Raw genomic sequence first — 26987 nt, 5'->3', positions numbered from 1 at the left:
GTATGTGGGATCTTCCCAGACCAGGGCTCGAACCTGTGTCCCCTGCATTGGCAGGCAGATTCTCAACCACTGCGCCACTAGGGAAGCCCCGGTTGGGCAGATTTTTGTTGTAGGGCAGTTTGGAATTGTATCTTGTTTTGTTGCTTGGAGAGCCATATCTTGAGATAAAGAGGAAATTTAACTGCAAGGTGAGGGGAAAGCTATTGTGTTGTCAGAAGAATCTTTATATCTTCTCTTATGAGTTTACAAATCTCTAGCTTTCAGAAGGCTGAGATGGAGGCTATAAAACACTTTTGACATCCTTATATTAGAGTGGATTTTTTTGTCTGGTAGTCCTTACCCTTCAGCCTTCCTTTGTGAAGACTTCAAAAGGGGGTTCTTTTCATTCAGTGATTTCACTGGAACCAAAGTTGTAAGTATATTTATTTTCCCTGTTTTTGGCTTGGAGTTTTCACTACTGATTCCTTGCATCCCTGTTGTGCTTTTGCAGTATTGGACAGCAGGTATCAGATTACCTGTGGCTTTGTGAATGACCATTGCTTTTGGCCCCATGTTCTGATTTATTTTACTGGGAATTCACTGGGGGTTTTGTTCTTTTTTCAGCATTGCTGCTTTGAACAGTAAGAGAAGCTCAGTCCTTATGCCAGAGAGTTCTGCAGAGGAAATCACTGTGTGTCCTGGTAAGTACCCCACTGTGATTTTACTAGTTTCTGATCCCTAGCTATCTACCTTTTTGTGCCTTTTAATTTTTCTGACTTGTCCAACCCACTCTCAGGAGGTTTACGTGTGATTGATTTGTGTGTGTGTCTCCACACACACACACACACACACACACACACATTTTTGATGGACATTGGCTCTGCTTCTCACCTTTTCTCTTCTTAGAGATAGTTTAGTTTAAAATTAACATGGCTCTTTTGTTTGCTTGTTGGCATACTAGCCTCATCAGAGATGGCAGCAAAGCATTAGGAATAGCATTTAACTCTACATTGAGAGCCAGGAGGACTTTATGTTTTGGTTTATGAGTTCTCAAAGTGGGTTGTCCTCAAATCTGCCTGTCATTAAGAGTTTTTTACCCTGAGGCTTTTACTAGTTAGTTTTACATTGCCATTCATGGGGTCTATTGCATAGGGAGTCCAGAAATTGAATTTTGTGCACAGTTCTGTCACTGACTTATTTTTAATCTCAGAACAGATACTTAACCTGGTTAAGTATCATACTTTGCTTTTTGTTAACAGTGGTGATGAGAAGACACATGTATCAATACTTTGTTTAAGGTATGAGAGAGATGTTCATTGAAAGTTGCACATGAATAGGTTTTGATACACAAAATAATTTAAAATGAACTAAAATATCCATTATCTAAGAGAACTCTTGAGTTGAATCATTGTATAATATGAAGAATTATTTTGTGATTATGAACCACTACTTCCTAAGGAATTTGTTTTAGCTTCTATATATATTTTTGGCTTTTCTTAAGAGTGGGGCCTAATATATTATCAGTAACCTTATTCATATGAGATTAAGGAACTTCCTCTTAATGTTTAAACTCTTTGGGCAGCAAGTGTTGGACAAATGTTACCATAAGTCATATCTAGTTTTTCCTTAGGTTGCGTATAACCTGTCGGGGTCAGAGAGACTCGTAGTTTTCTTGTTTTGGTTTCTTTCAAGTTTTTTTTTCTACAGAGACTCATTTAGTTTACACATTAGTCTAGGAAAGTCCTGTAACTATTTTTAAACAATTGGCAGCATATTGTAAAGGTCTTTCTGTACTTACTTTTAAAGTTTAACTGTTGTTTTTATTGAAGGTGGTTTCTTAATTCATTTGAAATTTATTTAGATTTGCTGCCTAATGATACTCACCAAGAGACGCCTCTACCAATTGCTATGATTTTGGCAGGAGCTGTCAGGAATGCTGTGTTACTTTTTTGAAAGGATAGCATTACTCCCTCTCCATCTGGGACTGCTGACTTATGCCATCCTGCTGGGAAGTCACCCAGTAAGTTTAGGATGATGGCATGTGACATCACCCTGGGATCTTGCAGGAGGAACCTGCAAATACAATCCCTAATGAGAGAAAAGTTAATGAAAAGTAAACCCTTCATCACTGCAGTTAGATAATTTTTGTGATCGTGACTTGCTGTCATTAGCCTGCTAATTAAGTCCAACTGTTTGCTGATATAAACCACTTCTAAATGAGATCACAAAAGGTTTCCCTAACATTACTGTTCCTTTTGCTAAGAAGGTGTAACTACTTCTCTATGGAGTCAGACTCCTCAGTCCCTTTAATTTAGTGGCTTAAAGACTTAAACATAAGACATGGTACCATAAAACTCCTAGAAGAGATCATAGGCGAAACATTCTCTGACATAAATTGTACCAATGCTTTATTAGGTCAGTCTCCCAACGCAATAGAAATAAAACCAAAACTAAACAAATGGGACCTAATCAAACTTACAAGCCCTTGCACAATAAAGAAAACCATAAACAAACAAAAAAGACAGCCAACGGAATGGGAGAAAATATTTGCAAACAATACAACCAACAAGGACTTAATTTCCAAAATATACAAACAGCTCATACAACTCAACAACAAAGAAAACAAACAACCCAATCAAAAAATGGGCAGAAGACCTAAATAGACATTTCTCCAAAGAAGAAATACAGATGGCCAATAGGCACATGAAAAGATGCTCAACATTGCTAATTATTAGAGAAATGCAAATCAAGACTACAATGAGGTACCTACCACCTCACACTGGTCAGAATGGCCATCATTAAAAAGTCTACAAATAACAAATGCTGGAGAGGGTGCGGAGAAAAGGGAATCCTCCTACACTGTTGCTGGTAATGTAAGTTGGTGCAGTCATGATGGAAAACAGTATGGAGTTTCCTCAAAAAACTAAAAATTAGAATTACCATATGATCCAGCAATCCCACTTTTAGGCATATATCCAGACAAAACTATAATTCAAAAAGATGTGTGCACTCCTGTGTTTATGGCAACACTGTTCATAGTAGCCAAGACATGGAAGCAACCTAAATGTCCATCAACAGATGACTGGAGAAAGAAGATGTGGTACATATGTACAATGGAATACTACTCAGCCACAAAAAAGAATGAAATAATGCCATCTGCAGCAACATGGATGGAACTAGAGATTATCATACTAAGTGAAGTAAGTTAGAAAAAGATAAATACTATATGGTATCATTTATATGTGGAATCTAAAATATGATGCAAATGAAGCTACCTACGAAACAGAAACAGACTCACACACATAGAGAACAGACCTGTGGTTGCCAAGGGGGAAGGGGGTGGGGGAGGGATTGAGCAGGAGGTTTGGGTTAGCAGATGCAAACTATTATATATAGAATGGATAAACAACAGGGTCCTATTGTATGGCACATGGAGCTAAATTCAATATCCTGTGATAAACCATAATGGAAAAGAATGTAAAAAAGAATGTATATGTATGTATAACTGAATCACTTTGCTGTACAGCAGAAATTAACAAAACATTGTAAATCAAGTATACGTCAATAAAAAATAAAATATATAATTTAGAAGCTGTGTATAAAAATTTGTCCTAAATGGGTGAAACACAGATTGAGTATAGAAGTCCATCTTACCTATTTTGTTTTGTCTCATATTTCTGGCAGTTCCAGGGGTCTGTTATTCAAAATTATAACATCATATTAGTGAAGAAGCAGGATTACAGCCTTATGCCCATGTTGTGCGGATGCTAGTATTATTTACTTCTATGAAACTAATGTCCTCTTAATTTGTCTCTATAGTTGAACATTTCAGCCAGAGAAAGCTTAATTAAAGACTTTTGATTGTTACAGTAGTACAAGCGGTGAACAACTCTTATTTTCTAACAGACTAAATGTCTTTTTTGGTTATATCTCTCAGGGAGGCTTGACAAAGAAGATTTTGAGGTTTATGCACTATAAGTCTTTTTCCAACAAGGTGGTAAAATCTGTGTGTGCATCCAGTTTTCAAAATATTATGATGTATTAAAATACAGTTGACACTAGAAATGTATATAATCATTCTTTGATGATTGAGAAGATACCTCAGTACCTTTCAGGTATACTATTTGCCCAGGATTTTCCACTCATTGTATTTGTGAAGCATAGATATATAATACCAGTTGGATGTATAGTGTGTATAGTGTAGATAACAGAGAACTTTCTGGATTGTGTTCTCAGATAAATTTCTAGATTTATTGTCATTTTTTGAAATATTGTTAGTGTTCTTTTGTTATATCAAGTGATAGGTGTCTAGACCAGAAGTCGGCAAAATTTTTCTATAAAAAACTAGATAGTAAATATTTTAGGCTTTGTGGGCCATACAGTCTGTTGAAACTACTCAGCTCTGCTATTTTAACTCAAAAGTAACCATAGACAGTATAAAGAAGAATGAATGTGGCTGTGTTCCAATAAAACTTTATTTTCAAAAACAGGCAACTGGCTCTATTTGGCCCATGAGCTATAGTTTGCTGACCCCTGAATGAGACCATGAGAGACCTCGTCTTACATCTCCATATTGCTAGTAGCCTGTACAGTACCTGGAACTTCTTCCATAAATATTTATTGCATTAATGTTGAATGAATAAATGCTGCTTAAAGAATAATTAAAGAAAGGCATATCTTTGTTGAGAATGTATTTTTATTTCTGCTCCCAATTTTTGTCTTCTCTAATCATCCCTTTAACCTCAGAATTAGCATCGGCAGTGTTTTGTTTTCTGTCAAAATAAATATACTTTAAAACCAGAACTATGCTGGAAAGAAGCCACATGGATTAACTGATGAATGGATAAACAAATTATAATATATCCATACAATGGAATACTACTCAGCAGTAAAAAGGAATGAACTACTGATATATGTAACAACATGGATGCTTCTCAAACACATTATGCTAAATGAAAGAAGTCAGACATGAAAGATGACACACTGTGTTATTTCATTTATATGACATTCTAGAAAAGGCAGAACTCTAGGAACATAAAGTAGGTTGGTCATTGCAGAGAGCCAAGTAGGAGGAGGATTGACTGCAGAGGGGTACATGAGAACTTTTGGGGTTGTTAGAAATATTTTACATCTTGATTGTGGTGGTGGTGATGTGGTATAAATGATACCATGTATACATTGTAAATAGTTGTTGAAACTCACCATACTGTATACTGAAAATTGGTGAATTCTGTTGTATGTAAATTATGCCTCAGTAAAGCTTTAAGAAGAAACAAACTTGATCTGTATTTCCACTGCAGAATTATCATACCCTAAGCTTAAGGAAACAGGTGTTTGTTCTCTTTAACTATGAAAATACAAAATGAAAATTAATGAAGTTTTAATTTTTTAAATTACAGAGACACAGCTAAGTTCCCCTGAAACTTTTGACCTTGAAAAAGAAGACTTTCCAGGTAGCAGAGAGACCGTGGATGAAGTAAGAATAATGGCAGATAAGGAGGTGAATATTACTTATAATTTTTCTCAGTGTTTTCTTTCTACTGGTAGTCCTCTCTCTGATGCAATATTGACCTTGGATGAAAAGATTTAGGTGACAGAGGGTTAGGCTTTTATCTCAGATTCTTAAAAATGAGTTCAGCACTATTTCTAAATATAACAGTAGTTACCAATTCTTCAGTATTTTAATATGCTTTATTATTTCCGGTACAGATGGGGAAATGGAGGTTTAGGATGTTTGCTCAATTTGCTCAAATTCAAACTGCTAATAATGGTAGAACCAGGATTTGAACACAGATTTGTCTCCAAAGTCCTGGAGTATTTTCCATTATATACTGATAAGTAACAGAGATGAACAGTCTTGGAAAAAGTCACTATGTTTATATTACGACCTAACTTTCAGCCCTAATTTTGAGACATGATCAGAAATGCAAAATCAGGATAACAGCGTGATAAAATAGGCAAATCTCTATTTGCACTATTACCTTTCCTAACTTCACATATCTGACATTAACCATAAAGCTGATTGACACAAGTTTATACTTCTGATTAAGATTCAGTGTATATTTTTTCATATTGAGTCTGGCAAAACAACTTAAATGCCAAGAACTCTTTTAAAAAATTCAAAATCTTTAAAATTTGTTGGTGTGAAAAGCAGCCTGAGAATTAAACTAGTTTTTCTGTGAAAATAAATTTTTTGGTTATATATGTTTATACTATTTTATCCTGAGCAATTTAAAAAAGCTTTGTTCTGTTATTCCTTTTTATACTCTAGGTTTTTTTTGAAAACAGTGTTTACAGTGGAAGTTAGATCCCCTTCCTAGTTTCTGCACTGCAGGTAACTGGGTAGAAATTCTGCTTTCATGAATCATGCACACTGTTTGGTTCCCTGGAACCTGATCTGTCACAGCTGACAGACCAAGATTCCCTAATGCCAGTGGTGTTAGGAAAGATGAGGACGCTCCCTGCATCAGAGCTACTGAGGATAGATCCTGCTAGATAATGTCAAAATGGCCTCCAGTTCTTTTCCTAGGGAGGGACCAGAACCTTCTAAATGGGGATGGGGGAACAGAGTGTTATTAACATAGTTATCCTAACATGCATAGGAAGCCCTGCAAGCCCTTAGTTAATTGAGGCTGATTTCTTACCCGTCCGTGACTGCAAAGGAAACTTCTTTGTTTGGGGCAAAGAGCATGAACCCTATTTAGAAGTTATATATGTCTGCAGCACTTCGCATCAAATGGATGGAATTGTATGGTCTTTTGCACATTGAATGTCCTCTTTTTGGTGTTGCTGTTTGCTGATATCTGTGGATACTCTAAATAGTCTTAGAAGTTTCCATTAAAAGAAGTTAGAGGGCTTCCCTGGTGGCGCAGTGGTTGAGAGTCCGCCTGCCGATGCAGGGGACATGGGTTTGTGCCCCGGTCTGGGAAGATCCCACATGCCACGGAACGGCTGGGCCCGTGAGCCATGGCTGCTGAGCCTGCACGTCCGGAGCCTGTGCTCCGCAACGGGAGAGGCCACAACAGTGAGAGGCCTGCGTACTGCAAAAAAAAAAAAAAAAAGTAGTTAGATACTGTAGTTTTGAGTCATTGCACAATCACTAGTTACAAATCACTTATTAGAAAGATAGAATCTGGGCATTTTATGTGTGCACAGTGATAGTATCATAATGGGTATGGACTCTTGCCCTTGGAATCTGTGTATCGGGTCATCTGCCCTAAAATTTCTTGTTTATTGGAAGGTGGTATGGTGTAGTTCAAGGAGCTTGAGCATTGGAATTAGAAGACATGGCTTTGAATCCCAGCCCCGCCACCTTGGGCAGGTTAATTGTTTTATTCATTTATTTGGCAGATATTATAGTGTGCCAGTCATTGTTTTAGAGGCTTGAGATATAAGGTAAATAAGAAAAAAACAATCCCTGCCTTCAAAAGGACACATAAACAGATAATTGTAATGTAATCTGACAAATGTAATGTTAGAGAGCTGCCTAGGGTATTAGGGGAACATAGGAGAGGAATGCTTCTTCATTTATAAAATGGAGACAAAAATAGCCTATTTTATTGGGTTGCTCTGAAGATTAAATTAGATAAAGAATATAAAACACATAGCAGGAGTTGGCACAAGTAGAAATATGCATGTGGAACTGCTTTGTAATGTATTGTAGCTCTTCATTGATACTAGCTTACTAATGACAGAGAACTGCTTGACAGTATTTGAGGTATTTGGAATACCTTTGCCAGAACTGTAGTCCCTCTTGATTTGATTTTCTGCAATGGTCAGATTCCTTTGGAAATAACATTTTTGAAATATCTTGCCTGAGAGTTTCCCTTAGTTGGGGTCTCAGATATTCTGTACTCAGAAGGGTTAATAGACTTTATTCAGACTGAAATACAGTTGACCCTTGAACAATGAGGGGGTGAAGGGTGCCGACTGTTCATGCAGTTGAAAATCCATGTATAACTTATAGCGGGCCCTTGGTATCTGTATTTTCCCCCATCTGTGGTTCCACATCCGAGAATTCAGCCAACCACAGATCATTTAGTACTGTAGTATTTACTGTTGAAAAACATATGTATGTAAGTGGACCTGTGCAACTGTAGTCAGTTTAGTCAGTTGGTTTTTAAGTTAACGGTGTTAAGTAAACTGTCTATGGTAAGAGGGGAAAGATCTAAACATTTTTCTAAGCTACAAATAAACCTGGTGGGGGATGGGTGAGGGGGGTTGGTGACTATAGGACATACTCTCATTTTCATTGGGTCCATTTCTTGAGATGAGGTTTCTTTTCAGGCCAGAAAGTAAAGGCCAGCCTTTAAGAGATCATGATTTGGTGTCCAAGTACTTCTTTTGAGAAATACATGTATAGTATTTTAAAAGAAGTGGAAGCATCTCTGCAGAGACCCAGTCCCTAACTACATAGTCCTTATAAGAACTTCTTCGCTTGTATCTTTTCCTCTTGAGGCTTCTCCATTGTAGCTAATATTTAAATAGACCTTTTTAGTGGTGCTGGGAAAAATCTTAGGTTAATATAAAAATGTTCAGAAACCTTCTGGGTTGCCTATGAATGTGATTGGAAGTGGCCTTGTATTCACAATAAAACAAAAATAGATTGATTCCTCCCTCTTGAATACTACATTAATAGTTGGAGGTACCTTCTCTGCATTTTATAGAGCTCGTAATGAATACAAAGGGGTGTAGTACTGGGTGTGAGCACCAGTGACATTCATGTCATACAACATTTCTGTGCTTAGTGAACTTCAGAATGTCAAGTAACTGCTTAACTGCTACTAACTTTCATTAACTCAAGACTACTTGCAAATTATAGGGTATATTGATTTTTCTCCCCTCTGCTCAGATGGCTTTGTATTCACAAGACAACTTTTTCTTGTAAAATTTGTGAACAGAGGAACCTGGGTTTGTAAGAATCTCAGTGACTAAGCTTGGAATAAAAAAACACCTAGAACTTCCAGACCCACTGGACTTGCCCCACATACTAGAGAAGAATAATAGAACCAGAGAGTCTCCCAATACCTGGCAGAGTCAGCTTCCAGAAACAAAGTGGAGCGGAGGGGTGCTTTTTGTTTTTGCCACACCGTGGTGGAGTACTGAGAGTTTTGATGCCACAAAGGCCTGGGTTTGAGTCTACATTGTCCAGTTACTCACTTTGTGATCAGCAGGTTACTTTGCCTTTCCAAGCCTCAATTTCCTCTTCTATAATACTGGAGCTAGTGATACCTGTGCCAATTGGGTTGTTGTGAAGGATAGTTATGGAAAATGCTTGGGCCAAGCCTGGTATAGTATAGGAACTCAACCACTCTTAGTTCCTTTCTCATCTTTCTTTTTCTCCTTCCTTTTAAAGTAAAAGGCAGGTATGTGTTGAAAACAACATTTTCTGGCAGTTGTAGAAATCGTTTTACTTGGTATTTATTTAGATGACCTGTTTCCCTCTCTGCTGGATTACATTCACAGGTGGTAAATTTTAGGGATGGCCTAAAATTAGAGATTAAAAGAAAAAAAACCACCCCAGTTAGCTCAGAGCTCAAATTATCTACCTACTGCAGTTTTGGTCCTATTTTGTTCTTGTATCAGAAGAGGGTTTATTTTTTTCCCATAGTAAGGCATAATGACAGCCCAGGTGCTCCTTGCTCTTAAATGGAAGCAGTGACTATGCAGGACAGTTTCAAGTTGATTGGATAGGACATGCTGTCCTTTGAATCAAGTATTAGGCAGTAGTGCTGCAGTGCTCACACATACTATAGGATTAATCACTGCAGAGTTCTTGACTCTGACCTGTAAAGGTAAAATAAAACTGCCTCTGAGAGACTGGGAACTGTAGGAAAAATGATGACTACAAAACACTGAGAAGGGAGTAAGAATGACTTTGTCAGAATTGTCTTAATGATTTCTTCAGGCCTTCTTAAATATTTGGATCTTAGTTGTGTTTCCTCTTTCAACCCCAAAGTCACAAATAAAACACAAGAATTGGTTTTGTTTTACTGGTATAAGCTGAGACCTAGGTTCTTAACTTATTTTAGTTGTGTTGCTTTTGCTTAGAGCTCTTTTTTTTTTTTCCCCCTAACTCTTGATATCTGAAGTCACTTACAGTGATCACAGTTCTGTGTGTGTGTGTGTGTGTGTGTGTGTGTGTGTAATTCTTTTTTGTCTTTCAGTTTTATTGAGATATAATTTACATACAGCACTGTGTAAGTTTAAGGGGTACAGCATAATGATTTGACATACATGCATAGTTAAATGATTTTCACAGTAAGCTTAGTGAACATCCATAATCTCATATAGATACAAAATTAAAGAAATAGAAAAAAATTTTTTTCCTTGTGATGAGAACTCTTTAGGATTTACTCTCAACTTTCTAATATATAACATACAGCAGTGTTAATTATATTATCACACTGTACATTACAGCCCTAGTACTTATTTATGTTACAGTTAGGAGTTTGTACCTTTTGACTGCCTTCACAGTTCTTTTGTGAGATTGAAAAAGTGTCTCTTTTTAAAAAAATTATTTATTTATTTTATTTACTTTTGGCTGCATTGGGTCTTAGTTGCTGTGCATGGGCTTTCTCTAAGTTCCGGTGAGCAGGGGCTACTCTTCATTGTGGTGTGCGGGCTTCTCATTGCGGTGGCTTCTCTTGTTGCGGAGCACAGGCTCTAGGCGTGCAGGCTTCAGTAGCTGTGGCACGTGGGCTCAGTAGTTGTGGCTCACGGGCTTAGTTGCTCTGTGGCATGTGGGATCTTCCTGGACCAGGGCTCAAACCCATGTCCCCTGCACTGGCAGGCGGATTCTTAACCACTGTGCCACCAGGGAAGTCCCTGAAAAAGTGTCTTTAAGATGCTGTTGATAATACAAACTGAAACACCGAAGACACAGCATACTGACCCAACGAGGACAGCACCTTGCAGTGTGATAGAGAGGAATGCTGTCAGGTTTTGGAGCCAAATAGTCCTTGGTTTGAATTTCAGCTCTGCCACTTATTTATTCTGTAACTTTGGGCAAGTTACTTTACTGTTTTGGACAACACTTTTCTCAAGTGTAAAAAGAGTGTGTTCGTACCTTTGTAAGATTATCATGAGGTTTAAATGAGTATCACATGCAGAGTGCTTAGCACATAGTAGGCAGGCACTGAATAAGTATTATTCAGTATAATAAATAAATATTAACTATATTAGTGTATCTCCCAATCTACTGTCCTGAATTTGGCAAACTGATTGGTATTACCTCATTGAAAGTAAGTGGAATATAGGATGGAGTCTTGCAGTTCTTTTTGGGAAAAGATACTTTATAAAGTAAAGCTAGTACAATTGCCATTTGTCATGTTCTTCAGGTTCTTCAGGTTGATAACAGGGAAGATGCTGAGAAGGAAATACCTACTACTGCCTTCTCATCTAGTACCCAGGTATCCTGCCCACTATGTGACCAAGGCTTCCCACCCACAAAGATCGAGCGACATGCCATGTACTGCAATGGGCTGATGGGTCAAGATACAGGTAAAGCCAGATTCCTTTCTTCAACTGTGTGGTGGTTTTGTAATCCTGTATGGTACAATGCAACAGACAACTCTTCTTCAATGCTAAAGTTTGTTTTTTTTTTTTAATCTAGCTAATTATCTAGTGCTTTTCACGTTCGTTATTACTTTATACTATTTTGTTGCACATACCTCAGGACAAGGGGAAGGGAAAAATCTTTCATCTTTCAATGTTTCACACTTATTCTCTGCTATAGGCAGGCCAGAGATCATTGTTATCCCATGGACCTTGAATTTCAATTTATATATTCATATACTGAAACTCCTATGGAACTTGAGGAACTAAGTTCTAGAGTTGCCCGTTTTTCATTCAGAATAAATCCCGTGTGTGTGTGTGTGTGTGTGTGTGTGTGTGTAAATTCTACCTAAAGATAGTTAACAGCTGAAAAATGTCACTAATTTCGGGCTTCCCTGGTGGTGCAGTGGTTGGGGGTCCGTCTGCCGATGCAGGGGATGTGGGTTCGTGCCCCAGTTCGGGAGGATCCCCCAGGCCATGGAGCGGCTGGGCCCGTGGGCCATGGCCGCTGAGCCTGCGCATCCGGAGCCTCTGCTCCGCAGCGGGAGAGGCCATAGCAGTGAGAGGCCTGCGTACTGAAAAAAAAAAAAAAAAAAAAAATCACTAATTACCATTAATGTCCTACATGTCTCTGCTGCATCACCCTGGAGGTGTTGGTTCTCTCTCAAAGAGTACACAGAAGGCCTTGGTTTTCGTGCAGTGTGACATATTGGGCAAGAGAATCTGCTTGTTCATCACAGCCCTTGAAATACCACCCCTGATCTTGCCTTTCTGTTTATGACTTTAAACTCTAAATATAATAGAATCTGCACAACTCTGTGGTCTAACATGTTGAATGTAACCATAACTTAGATGATTTAGAAGTGTTGCAACATTTTTCTCAGTGCTACTTGGTTCCCATAACTTAGAGATATTTAATCTGAAATTGTATTATTGTGAGGTGTTTTATACATTAAGATTTCCAGGAAAGAAAGGCACATGTTATTTAATTTTTCTGAAGTTATATACTTCTTATTAATTAAACAAGGAAGTACCTAAACTTAAAATTTAAATAAATTTGTTGATTTTTCTGATTGTAAAGTAGTACCTGTTCATTGTAGTATGAATAATAATAATGGCTTACATTTATTGAGTACTGGAAATGAGTCAGGAATTATTTACATAAATGAGACCATGCCACACGTGTGTAATTCTGCAATTTGCCTTTTTTTATTTATCAGTAAATTTAGATCTTTCTATGTGCAGGTATATTTTTTACATAGTTGAGATCTGACTGTATGTAAAATTCTGTTTTGTTTTTTTCTACTTACAGCATAAAAATTTCTCCATGTCACTATAAGTTATGTGTAAAAATATTTTTAATGCTTATATAATATTCTGTAATCCAGATTGCCTCCATTTATTTAATTGTTGTGTGTTTAGAATGCTTCAAGTTGCCATGTTATACTTATATGACAGTGAGCTTTTTATGCCTAAAATTATTGCTGTATTTTGGGGTTATTTTCTAAGGATGTATTTTTAGTTTGGGTGATAGTTAAAAAAGATGGGCTCTGGAGTCCACAATCAGTCTGAGATTGAGTCCCACCTCTGTCAATTACTAGTCTGTGACCCTGTGCTAGTTTCCAGGCTTCCCTTCATGTGTCTGTCAAGCAGTAGAAATGACCTTATTTGGTTTTTGTGAGGTGGAAGGAGATATTTTAAGTGTTTAGCACAACATAGTAAGTACTTAAGAACTTTGATCTGTGGAATTCCCAGTAGTGGTATTACTAGGTCAAAGATTTTGTCATCATTTTAAAGGGTTTATATGAATAGCATTGTAGTCTTTTAAATACAATGAAAGTTGAAGACCTAAATCTGGTCAACTCCTTTAATAGAAGAGCACTGTAGGTCTAGGATTTTAGATGCAGTTTTACCTTGACATAGCTCTTTAGTTTGATTTTTAGTGGAGAGTTCCAGTGACTGAAAGAATTCTAGGGCTGGGCCTTTGGTGACCAGAGAAGGGAGAGACTATTTTGTCTATCTCACCAAACACCTTACCCAACTGGTATTAGTTACTGAGTCAACAATGCACTCAGCACTGAGGTCCAGAAATAAATGAGTTTGAGAAACTGAATCCCCATTGAGTTCTAGGAATAGATGACCTTCTTCCAGTCAGAATCAAAAGGTAAAGAGTATAGAGTAGCTCCTACTGATATCTCCCAGACTGAACGCTGATAGTTTGTGCTTAAACAGGAAGCTTTGGTATTCATCTCTGTCAGACATCTTTCAGCTATATGATATTTGCTTTTAAGCTTGTTCTTCCTTACAGGGGTGCAGTGGAGCAACTCACAGCCCCAAATACTTGATTCAGGCTTGTTTCTGAGTTTTCTCAGAAACCTAATGCAGACTTATAGCACCAGAACCAGGTTTTTCTCATTGAACTTGTTGAGAGGCTGACACCATCAGGAGGGCAAAGTAGACTGAGACTTGCATTGTTATCCATTCAGGACAAGCCTTTCAAGTTCTCTTTAATCCGTTAGGCCAAGTGTCAGTGATCCTGTGTGATGCTGCTCAGTTGGATTTACACTCTGGGTCTTGAGGACTCTTTAAAATATTATAGATATAAGTGTGTTTTCTGATATAATTGGAACTTATTTTCTTGGCACTGTATGTCTTGTAGCCCTGATCCAAATGTCTCAGACCTCCATCCAAAGATGTCTGCTGTATCCTGAATGACTGTCACAGTTTATTTTTTATGAGGAAATTTGTTTTAAAAATTAGTTCAGGGACTTCCCTGGTGGTCCAGTGGTTAAGACTCTGTGCTTCCATTGCAGAGGGCATGGGTTCGATCCCTGATCCCTGGGGATCCTGCATGTCGCTGTCCCCAGAGAAGGGTGGGCTTAGCCTGAGCTGGATAGGTTTGGACAAACCCATAGGAAAGTAGGGGGCCCTTTATCCTCTTATGGGTTAGATAAGATAGGAAGCAAGGGAAACAGCCACTAAATGACAGCTTCCACTTAATCTTCCTAATAGTGTTAGCTTACCTAAATTACCCTTTCTGAGAATGTGACATTTTAGGCCTTACGGACAAGTTTGGAGCAGGGAGTCCTCACTGGAACTGTCCCACTCTGCTTACTCCTCTACTTTCCTGCAGACAGAGCTTGGGGCTCTACGTGGGGTGGGGGAAGTATTGATAGTTGGATGAATTATGTGAAACACCTACTAGTGTGCCTGGCATATAGTGGGTTTTCGGTAAATTTGCTGTCTTTATTTGGTTTCTCCACCAGTTTCCTGCCCCATCTTCCTTGCCAGGGTTAGTAGTGATTGTTCTGGTTCCTCTCAGCTTTATGACTGAAGACAGAGGGCCGTCCACAGCCTTTGTTTTTTTTTTTTTTGCGTTACGCGGGCCTCTCACTGTTGTGGCCTCTCCCATTGTGGAGCACAGGCTCCGGACGCGCAGGCTCAGCAGCCATGGCTTACGGGCCTAGCCGCTCTGCGGCATGTGGAATCTTCCCAGACCGGGGCACGAACCCATGTCCCCTGCATCGGCAGGCGGACTCTCAACCACTGCTCCACCAGGGAAGCCCCACAGCCTAATATTTTAATCTTTGGTAAAAGGAAGCCTTTCCCACAATGGAGGGGAAAGAGTTACACATAACCCAGTCTGGGAGACCATTAGCCCAATGCCTAAGGGGATAGAATAAGAGGGAGGACTTCCCTCCCAGAGCTAAGTATTCAGCTTTCCCCTCCTTCCTGTTTCCCCCTGAATCTGATCCTAGACATGCTTGTTTAGCTGTGTAAAAGAAATAGTAATTAGAGTCATTTACATGAAGTGTCTACCATTTATGCCTAGTTACCGTGCAGCACAATAACAATTATGCATATCATTAAATGTGTCTGATTAACTTTGCTCTAAGTTTTATTTTATTATAATACTACACTCTGGTTAAGTTGGCTCAGTCTGCTCAGTTTGTTGCTCAATGACATGGCTATCTGTTCACAACTCTGGAAAAATTAGAGGGAGTGTCCTTTAAAGGCATTGTTTGAAGGGAGATGATTTGCTAAAGTAATCTAGACTGGAACAAAAGCAGGTTGCCTTTGCATTTGCTTTTTGGAAAATGTCTTTGAGACCATTTTCATTTAAACACCTAGGAAGAATAAAGGTCTTCATTTACACATCCAGTAAATACTTATTAAATGCCTACTACATGCCAGATATAGTGAACAGAATATACAGAGTCCATGTTCTCAGAGAGCTTATATTCTAGTAGTGGGATACTATTACAATAAACAAGTAAACATATAATATGTCGCATTGATAAGTATTTTAGAGGAAGAAAAGAAATCAGAGGAAGAGGGGAATAGGGAGTATTGAGGTCAGGAGGTGGCAGTTTAAAATAGGTGGTGTGGAAGTTTCCATTGAGAAGGTGACATTTGAACAGAGACCTAAAGGAAGTGAGGGAATAAGCTAAGAGAATTTTGAGTGGAGAGGAGAGTGTTACGGGCAGAGGGAACAGTAAGTTCAAAGACCCTGAGGTGAGCAGGCTTGGCGTATGTGGGGAATGACAAAGAAGCCAGTGCAGCTGCAGTAGAGTAAGTGAGGGAGAGATTAACAATGAGACCAGAGAGGTAATTGGGGAGGGGACAGGTAGACAGATCACATAGGGCTCTTAGGCCGTTAGTGAGGACTTTAGCTTTTAAAGGAGGAAACATTGGAGGGGTTTGAGCAAAAAATGAATTAATATTTGAACAAGGGATCACTCTGGCTGCTGTGTGAATAGATTGTTGGGTGACAAGGGTGGAAGCTGGGAGAACAGCCAACGTTTTATTTTTGGTAATAAGATAGAGTGGGAGAAACATGGGCTTTGGAACTAGGTAGATCTGAACTTAAATTTCAGCTGTAATACTTGTCAGCTGGGTAATGCTTGACAAATTATCTTACTCTTTGAGGATCAGGTGCCTCATTTGTAAAATTAGTCTAACATCATTAGGATTGTCATGGGAATCAGAGATAAAGCACCCAGCACTGTGTCTAGATTGTTTTAGATATTCAATAAATGGTAGCTACTGTTATTATTGAATATTTTTCTTGCCTGTGTAGTCTTTTTGAAGTCTGTGTTTCTGTGTGCTAATACAATACATAAAGGATAAGCCACCAGCCAGCTAGAGCTAAGGGAAAGATGAAAGGCAAGGAAAGGCATTAGAGTCAAAGTGCTAAGAATAAGTTTAGTGAGAAATAGATCATAGCAGAGTTAGGAAAGCTGAAGGCATTAACTGTATACACTTTGGACCTAGATACAGAGGTGTGGATATTGCCAGGAGTGGATTTTCTCTCCATGGATATTGCTTGGAAACATAACGGTGGGTAAGTAGGTGGGTAGAGGTATCAAATGTCTTGATAGAGATTTGCCTGAGAGCTATCAGAGAAGGACTGGGACCTAGAATAGGCTTGACTTGGGTGAGTCAGCAAAAATCAGAAGACCCAATCATCTCTAAGTAACAAATTTCTTAAATTAGACAGAGTTGACTTTTTCTGTTTTATATATCTGTATTTGCCTACCTGAATGTAATTTGTACCCCATTCAGTCTTCTCACTTGTATTAATGTGGCTTTTGTGGTACCCAGGAGGATTAAGTATATCACTGTTGACACCTAACTACTGAGGTATTAACAGTTGGGAAGTAGCATAGGTTTAGTAGAAATAACATGGATTATGGAGACAGACTGACCTGTGGGAAGATATACAAATCCAAACAAAGTGAGATTACAGTGCAATTGGAAAGATAAAAGGCATACACATGAATAACTGTAATGCATTTTGACTGTAAGTCAAAATGACTAAGGGGCATAAAGATAAATTCCTGTGGTGTTTCAGAAGAAACGTGATTAGAGATTTAGAAGGAAGGGCATTAATGTAAAATAGCAGTAGGCAAAACTCACGTAAATAGAAAAACATGAAGAAACATGCTCTACAAGAAAGAGCATGCCATTCAGTGTGGTTGTAGTATGGGCATTATGAAAATAGTAGGCAATTGGAGAATGACAAACATAACTTGAGTTATATGGGTTAATACAGGGCAAAGTTTTTTTCAACTTGTAAAATAATTATTTACGTGTTTACTCCAGTAGAGTGTAGGACTCTTGGGTTCAGGTGTTGGAAAAACAATTCAAGCAATCTGAAGCAAAAAAGAGAGGTTAGTTTTCATAATAATTGGGAAGCCTGGGATAGGCTTTAGGCAGAGCAGGATCTAGGAGCTGAGATGGTGTCTCTCTCCATCTTTCGGCTCCATTTGTCTCTATTCAATAGATAGGCTTTTTTTTTTTTTTTTTTTTTTTTTTTTAAGGGGCAAGCAAAGTGTCTGCCAGCAGCCATAGGCTTTTAGTCTTTAATGGAAAGAAGGAGTTCTTTCTCCTGAGACCACAAGTCAGTCTAGAGAAAGACTCTGATTGTCTTTATTTAAAGCGTCCACCCCTGCTTTAGTCACTCTTACCAAGTGGATGGTTATGTATCATTTTATATAAGTCAGAACAAATAATGGAAAACCCTATTAGTATCTATCAGAAAATTCTATCATTCCTAATAACAGAAAACACCGTTTTAATTAATGTAATTAATTATTAAATGGGTTTAACGTGTAAGGTTTCTTTTTCTCACATATCCAGATGTCTAGAGTGAGGCAGTGGCTCAGTGATGTAATGAGAACCTAAGCTTTTCTCTTTTGGCTCTACAGTCCTGTACTTGTAGCTTCTTGACTTACTGTTTCAAGATGGCTGTTAACATCTCTAGACCTTACATCTGTGTTCCAGGCAGGAAGAAGAACAAAGAATAAAGGGGTATGGCTGTAGATTGTGACTGCTGCAATCTAATAACTCATTCCTATAATCTCATGGAATTGAGTTTATTCCAAATTGTGGTAGAATTAGGTCAGTTATGAATTTAGTGTTCATGTCTTTATGTGTAAAAAATTTAACATCTTTGAAATCATTGATTAATTTGCTTCTTACAGTGATTCAACTTAAAAATTTTCATGTCCTGCTGTTAATGAAGTATTGTGTTAGGTGCTGGGAGTGCTCACAAGGTAATAAGGTATATGATATGGAGCTGAATGGGACCCCAAATTTGTATTCAGGGAATTCACAGTCCAGTGAGACAGACTTGGGAACGACTGAATATGATACAAGTCATATTTAGTGCTAAAATATAGTGCTAAAATAGAGGCACTAAGCACTCACAGAGATGGAAGGGATTATTACTGATTGGTGAGAAAAAGGACAGATTCTTATTTAAATGTTCCCCTAGTATCAGGTATGGGTTTTTAACCCTTTCCCCCCCCCTTTATTGAAGATATGCATCTAAAATAGCAACAAGCCTTGTAAGGTATAAATTGTCTGAATTTCTGATTTTTTTCTTTAAACCAGACTACAAAAAGTGAAATTACTGGATTATATGTATAAAGTTTTAAGATTGCTTTCTGGAAAGGTTATACTCATTTAAATTCTCACTGGTAGCACGTGAGAGTGTTCCTTTCACCACACCATTACAAATACTGAGGAATATTACTTTTTCTTTTTTTGTTTTTAAAGCATGGTATATTCAATAGATAATCAGTGATATTTCATTATATTTTATATTTCTTTGACTAGTAAAGTTGAGTTTTTTTTCTTTTTTAAAAAAGCCAATTTGTATTTCTTTTTTGAGAAATTGTTCTCTGAACTTTCCCAAGTATCTATTGGGTTCTTAGTATTTTTCTTATCAATCTATATAAGTTCTTTACAAATTATATTTTCCCTTTGCTTCAAAGGTGCTTTCCAGGTTTTTTCCACCCACCCATCAGTTCTTACCAAGGTTCCAGTTTTATGCAGCCTGGCACAGCAAGCCCATTCTTGTGCTTGAACAGCCAAAGCTTTCATTTCTTAAAGCAGAAGCAGTGCTGATCCTGCAGAAGGATCTAATCAGTGTGAATAGCAGTGGCACTGATATGGGGAAAAAAGTATTGGAATCCATGCAGAACTGGGGAGGAGAGGAGGGTGGGTGGGCAGCAAGGAGAAAGGATAAAGAATTCATTGCTGTTGATAATGGGAGGAGGAAGCTAAGAGGTGGGAAGAGGTGCTGGCCTGGTACAGGGGTCAGCAGGAGCTGGATGCCCAAAGTGGTATATCTAAAGTGGATTCTTCTTTGATAGACTTGACCCCAGACTGTTTGGTGTTTCTGTAGAGGCCATCATCTTATTTGAATGCCTACTGACATAGAAATATATCATAACTCTTAGCCACTGGATGAATCCTTAGACTAAGTACCTCCACTCCAGACTTGTGATGTTCCACTGCTTGTAACTCTCTCCTCTTGTATTAATAATGTAGCAGAACTGTGTGGTCCTGTCCCATCCCTCCACCCCTGTCATCTGAGTTGTCTTCTGATAATTTTTGTTTAGCCTTTCTGTGGAACATTTCCTTGTATTAGCTCCACTATGATGCATTAATAAGGTTACTGTATGATATGGCATGTGAAAATGGCAGTCTGACTGCAATCCATGTCTACTTGAGTCCTCAGTGTCTTCACTCTTCCCATTTTGTTCCTCTTAACCTTGACTTTGTTTTACTTACCCCTAATCGTTATGCCTTGCTCCTAAAGAGCCAGGCCTCAGGATTTCTTTTAGCAGGTTTTTTCCCTGCTAGGTGTGCTTATTCCTTCCTTGAAAAAATAAAATAGCTCTTATTAACACCGGAATAATAACCAAAGCATTATGTGTTGAAGGAATATTAACAGCTAAAAACTACTTAAGAGAAGTTCTCTCACTTCATGACACATGTTTCAATCCAGGCATCTAGAGCATTTTAAGAAAGACGAAAGTTCAAGGAATTAATATTAGATCAGTCATCTCCATTATAACTATCACAGAGCCACAGTCAGGACTATAAGTATCTTAGAGGATAAGTGTTATTGTTATCTCCATTTTATCCATGGAGAATCTGGCATCAGAGAGGTTTACTACTTGGCCAGCATCAGATAGTTAAGCAGCAGAGCCAGGGCCCGAGCCCAAGTATGCCTGACTCCAGAGTCAGTCATTTTTCTTCATTGCTGTGTTCTGTCTGCCTTCCCGTGTGCAGAGGTGGGGACACACACAGTAGGGGAAAATATGAGGAGAATATATAAGCCTCAGTCAGTTTTAGGAAGGCAGAGTACTGATAATCCTTCACCCCTGAATGCAGACATGAAATCTGGTCTCATCAGAATTGACCTTGTCAGCTTTTCAGTTACCGAGAAGAAAAGTTTGATGGACTCAAACTGTTTCCTGGTGAACAAGAGTTGATGTGACCGACATAAGTCATCTTTGTGAAAACATGTGTGCAAAGTCAAAGGATCAGACGATGATGATAATTACTTCTGGTGGTGTGGAGACTGACCATTCACAGACTTGTTACTAAGGAGTTTTCTAATGGCTTAATATAAAGGAAGCACTTGATAGCAAGATGGATTTTTTTCCCATTAAGTAAAAAGATTTAATTTGCCAAATCTTTGTAAATCATACCTAGTATAGCTACCATTTATGAGCACCTGCTATATACCAGGAGCTGTACTTTTTGTATATTCTGTTTTAATTCTCACAATAGTCTTTTGAAGTAGGAAGCTGAGGCTTGACGGGAAAATAATTTCCCCAAGGTCACATACCTAATAAGTGGCAAGAACTCACAACCAGCTACACAACCAGCTTTAATTCAAAAGCTTGTACTCCAAAGAATCATCCATGAAATATTGAGATTTAAAAAAAAGTTTCAGAATACTGAATACCAGTATGGTAGTTAATGTATTATTTTAAGAATTTGTAGTAAAACTGTGGTTTTATTAATAAAGTAATGATAATTTTGAGAATAAAAGCTTCTTGGTGGGGGTGGGTGGAGGCAGAGGATGGGATCAGGAAGAAGCACAGTTAGCTACTCAGTTTTGGTAATAGTCTACTTTTTAAGTTGGATGATTGATTTGCATATATATTCTTTTGTACATATTATAAAACATTTTAAAGAGCTCATATGTTTCTGTTATGCTCCACTGTCATCCATTTCACTTTCATAGGAACCTTGATAAAGCAGCAACTAGTAAAATTCAGAGAAATTTGGTTTTTTTCTGCATATGGAACTCATTGAGTATTATCTTAATTTAGGCTGTGATGATAATATGTGACCACTGGATTTGATTGTCATTAATAGTCTTTAGAAGCCTCTTAGGGTTTTTATTATTATTAGGGTTTTTTCCAGGTCCTTTTATCTGTGCCACCTGTCTTTCATACCAGTTTCTTCAAAAGACAATGGCCAATTTAACTTTGATTATTGTCTTGCAAAAGGACTTTGTGTGAGTTTATTTTATTTTAATTACAAGAACATTTCAGACATAAAAATTGAAGGAATATTAGTGCCTTGAAACCCCCATGTGCCATCCATTTATCAACTCATGGTCACTGTTGTTTCATCTGTATTCCATTCATAACTCCCCCTCCCTGGATTATTTCAAATCAGATCCTAGATACCATTTTATTATTTTCCTCAGTATCCCTGAAAGATAAGGTCTCTTTTTTAATAAAACCCTAACTATAATATTATCATACTGGAAAAATTAATATCATCAAATATCTGGTCTGTGTAAATCTCCTTGAGTCTCATAATTGGTTTTTACAGTTGGTTTGTTACAGTCAGGATCCAAACAAGGTTCACACATTGCAGAGCATTTTTAATGCTAATATCTCAGGCTCTCTTAATTATAGGAGAGTCAAACCCAAAAGTGTTCCTTTTTTTTTTTTCCCATATTTTTTGGCTGCGCTGCGCAGCATGCGGGAATCTTAGTTCCCAACCAGGGATCGAACCTGTGCCCCCTGCAGTGGAAACGCAGTGTCTTAACCACGGGACCACCAGGGAAGTTGCAAGTGTTCCTTTTTAAGACTGAAACATTCATGATTAATACCAGTAACTGTGTCACAATTGTTTTTATTCTCTCCATAGCATCTTAACATAGTGCTATGCAGGTAGGTCCTTCGAAAATGTACTCCTTTAAAGCAAAAGTTGACAGGCTTTCTTAAAAGAGACAGCTAGTAAATATTTTAGGCTTTGCAGGCTACTAGGTAGTTCGCTTTGTCCTTTATAAAGATTACTGTGGATGTTCTAGTCTTTTGCATTTCCATATAAATTTTAGAGCCAACTTGTAAGTATGTTGTTTAGTTTCCAACTTTGTTTCTGGTAATATTCTTTTTCTTGAAGTGTATTTTATCTGATAGAACAACTAGACCTAGTTCTAGCCATTTCAGCTCTTTATGCCTACTGCTTGTCTGGTATATCTTTTTCCATACATTCACTTTGAACATATTTGTGTTTTTTTGTTTTGTTTTTTAAATTTATTTATTTACTTTTGGCTGCATTGTGTCTTTGTTGCTGCGCGTGGGCTCTCTCCAGCTGTAGCTAGCGGGGGCTACTCTTCAGTGCGGTGTGTGGGCTTCTCATTGTGGTGGCCTTTCTTATTGCGGAGCACGGGCTCTAGGCATGCGGGCTTCAGTAGTTGTGGCTCGCAGACTCTAGAGCACAGGCTTAGTAGTTGTGGCACACGGGCTTAGCCACTCCACGGCATGTGGGATCCTCCCGGACCAGGGCTCGAACCCGTGTCCCCTGCATTGGCAGGCAGACTCCCAACCACTGTGCCACCAGGGAAGCCCCATATTTGTGTCTTTATTTTGAAGTGTGTGTCTTGTAGACAACATACTGTTGAGTCATGCTTTTTACCCATTCTGACAATCTCTAATGTTTAATTGGAAAATTTAGTTAATCATTTAATTATTGATGTGATTGGGTTTAGGTCTACCATTTAATTTTTAAATTTTTGTCTCTTTTGTTTTTTCTTTTCTGACTTATTTTGATTATTTGAATATGCTATAGAATTGCCTTTTTTGCCCTTTATTTTTTGAAGCTATACTTCTTTCTATTTTTAGTGGCTACTGTTGGGGCAAGGTAGGCTTTTACAGTCTACTTAGAGTTAATACCACTTTATGAAAAGTATAGAAATCTTACAATTGTATAGGTACATTTACTACCTTCCCCTTTATGCTGTAGTTGTCATATGTCACATGTACATCTACGTATATTATAAATCCCATAAAACAATGTTATAGTTTTGCTTTAAATAGTTGCTGTGGATTGTAAAGAAATTAAGAGGAAAATGTTCTTTACTAGATATTTACCATTTTGGATACTCTTCAGTTCTTCCTGATGATCTGAGTCTGTGTAGTGTCATCCCCTTCAGCCTGAAGAATTGCCTTTAGCATTTCTTACAGGGTGGGTCTGCTGGTAACAAACTTCCTTAATACTTTTATTATCTGAAAAATGTCTGATTTCATCAGCATTCTTTTTTTTAAGGTTTATATACAAATTTTCTTTGTCTTTTTTTATTTTAATTTTTTTTTAACATCTTTATTGTGTCTGGTTTTTAAATCTTTCACTTATTTCTTAATCTTTGCCTTAACCATTCCATGGTTAAAATAAATGAATTAAGCAAATGCTATTTTATAATTAGTATGAAATCAAAAATACAACTTTTTCCCAAAAGTTAATTGCTGAGCTTGGTTTTCAAAGAGAACGAATCAGATCAGAATTCATCTTTTACCTCCTTATCTAGCTCTTCTTCCTGATTTTCTCAGTTCTGTTAATATTATATTGGTTTTGTCAGTCATTCAAGTTGAACTTCTTAGGATCAATATCTTCTGAATTATCAAATGCTGCTGTGTTTCTTTCAAAAACTACACCTCTGACATCCATTTAGTTTCCATCTGCATTTCTGAAATCCTGTTCATTGTGCACTGTTCTGTTCAAATATCATTCATTGGATTCTGTGCAATTTAGTTCCAAAACACTCAATCCAACAAACATGTATTGAGTACCTCATCATCATTCTTGAAGGATATTTTCACTGAATATAGAATTTTGGGTTGATAGGTTTTTCCCTTTTAGCAATTTAAAGATTTTCTTCCACTATCTTCTGACCTCCACAGTTTCTGATAAGAAATCTGCAGTCATTCAAATTGTTTACCCCTATAAATTGAAAACAGGTCACATTTTCCTCATTCTCTTTGTATGTTAAGTAATTTTGGATTGTATCCTGGACATTGTGAATGTTATATTGTGGATATTCTAGTGTGTGTTTTATTCCTCAGAAAAATATTATATTTTGTTTCATCAGACAGTTAACTAGGTTGGAATCAAGCTACACACTCTTGTTTAGGGAAGCAGTCCATATCTCAGTTTGGTTCTTTATCTTTAACTGGAGTCTGTCTAGTGCAAGAGTGGTTCTGGAGTCAGCCAGGGACCTGGGCAGAGTTTATTCACAGAATATGGGGTTTTTCCTCTATGGTTTCTCCTCCCAGAATATTAGTCACTTTGGATTTGTCTGATGTTTTCTTATGATTAGATTTAGGTCAAAACATTTTTGGCAGGAAATAATAACAAAGAGAGTGTTGTATTCTTCTAAATGCATCATGCCTTTGTCAGTTTGGACTGCTCTAACAAAGTACCATAGATTGAGTGGCTTATAAACAATGGAAATTTATTTCTCACAGTTTTGGAGTCTGTAAGTCTGTGATCAGGATGCCAGCATGGTTGGGTTCTGGTGATAGCCCTCTTCTGGGTTGCAGACTTCTGACATCTTGCTGTGTCCTCACGTAGTGGAAGGAAAGAGCTCTGGCCTCTTCAGTCCCTTATAATGGCGCTAATCCCATTCATGAAGGCAGACCCTCTCGACCTAATCACTACCCAAAGGCCCATATTCTAATACCATCACACTGGAGGTTAGGATTTCAACATATGAGTGTTGGGGGAACACAGATAATTCAATCCGTAACACATCACATCAGGGGGCAAATGATATCAGTTTGTGCTATTGGGGTTGTTAAATTTGATCCTCTAAGGTAATGTCTACCAGATTTCCTTCTGCAAATGTACCTTTTCCCTTTGTAATCAGTATGTCATCTGTGGGGTAATACTTTAAGGCTGTATGAACATCCTGTTCCCTAACAGGCATTCACCCATGGTTTTAGCATCCATTGGTGAGTCTTGCTTAAATTAATTGTGGTTATTGTAGTAAATGGTGATTTTTGTATTCCTGCCATTCTTCTGCATTAATTAGCTGACATTCTTCTGTAGAAAGAAACTTTTCCCTTTCCCATTAATTTTTTTAATGTGGTATGGATTCATTTTTTTAAATTTAATGTGTCATAATTCATTCTTTCTAGTAGTCATTTTGTTGTCCAAATTTGACTGGTGAAAGTCCCTTCAGGTGTCTTCTGTAACTTTTTGTCATGTGCCCGTCAGTTTTTTGAGCACTTCCTTACTTTTTAGTACAAGAAGTTGTGAGGTTGCTGTGACTTTTCCTGCTTCAGTCCTAGAATTTTACCATTTATCCACAGGTTCCATTCTTAATCATTATGCTATTTTGCCTTCTAACAATTTTTTTTTAAGCAGTACATCTTCATTGTAGAAGATTTAAGTGGGAAAAAAAATTTTTTTAATTGAGGTAACATTGGTTTCTTACATTGGAAAATTTTACTCAGAAAAAACTCACCCATGATTTGTTCCAGTTCAAGCCACTGTTAACAGTTTGATGTGTATCTTTTCCTTACTTTTTTGGTTTTATTTACACGCATACCTTGTTTCGTTGTACTATGTTTTATTATGTTTTTCTACAAATTAAATATGTGTGGTAATCCTTTGTCGAGCAAGTCTATCAGCACCATTTTTCCAATAGCCTTTGCTCACTTCATGTCTCTGTTTCACATTTTGGTAATTCTTGGCAATATTTCAAAGATTTTCATTCTTGTATTTGTTATGGTGATCTGTGATCAGTGATCCTTGATGTTACTACTATAACTCACTGAAGACTCAGATGATGGTTAGCATTTTTCAGCAATAAAGTATTTTTAATTAAGCTATGTACATTTTTTTTTTAGACATAATGCTGTTGCATGCTTAAAAAACTATAGTATACTAAGTACCTACTGTATAGCACAGGAAACTCTACTCAGTACTCTGTAATGGCCTATATGGGAAAAGAATCTAAAAAAGAGTGGATATATGTATAACTGATTCACTTTGCTGTACACCTGAAAGTAACACAACACTGTAAATCAACTATACACCAATATAAATTAAAAAAAAAAAAAAAAGATTACAGGGCTTCCCTGGTGGCGCAGTGGTTGAGAGTCTGCCTGCTGATGCAGGGGACATGGGTTCGTGCCCCAGTCTGGGAAGATCCCACATGCCGCGGAGCGGCTAGGCCCGTGAGCCATGGTCGCTGAGCCTGCGTGTCCGGAGCCTGTGCTCCGCAATGGGAGAGGCCACAACAGTGAGAGGCCCGTGTGCCGCAAAAAAAAAAAAAAAAAAAAGATTACAGTATAGTGTAGATATAACCTTCATATGCATTGGGAAACCAGAAAATTTGTGTGGCT

The 26987-nt window shown here is 37.8% G+C and overlaps 1 protein-coding gene across 2 annotated transcripts in view; it reads left to right on the top strand.

Annotated features, from left to right (window-relative positions):
- UIMC1 (ubiquitin interaction motif containing 1) overlaps positions 1 to 26987 on the top strand; it is a 191398-nt gene that overhangs the window by 139388 nt on the left and 25023 nt on the right. For both annotated transcript variants that reach the window (XM_065873423.1, XM_065873424.1), the window contains exons 8-10: positions 604 to 680; positions 5379 to 5479; positions 11328 to 11481. In XM_065873423.1, the coding sequence (XP_065729495.1) occupies positions 604 to 680; positions 5379 to 5479; positions 11328 to 11481 (332 nt within the window). The remainder of the gene's footprint in view (positions 1 to 603; positions 681 to 5378; positions 5480 to 11327; positions 11482 to 26987) is intronic.

Source organism: Phocoena phocoena, chromosome 3, assembly GCF_963924675.1.
Source record: "Phocoena phocoena chromosome 3, mPhoPho1.1, whole genome shotgun sequence".
NCBI lineage: Eukaryota > Metazoa > Chordata > Mammalia > Artiodactyla > Phocoenidae > Phocoena > Phocoena phocoena.
The sequence above is the reverse complement of the archived record's forward strand: the minus strand, read 5'-3'. Positions and strand labels throughout refer to the sequence as shown.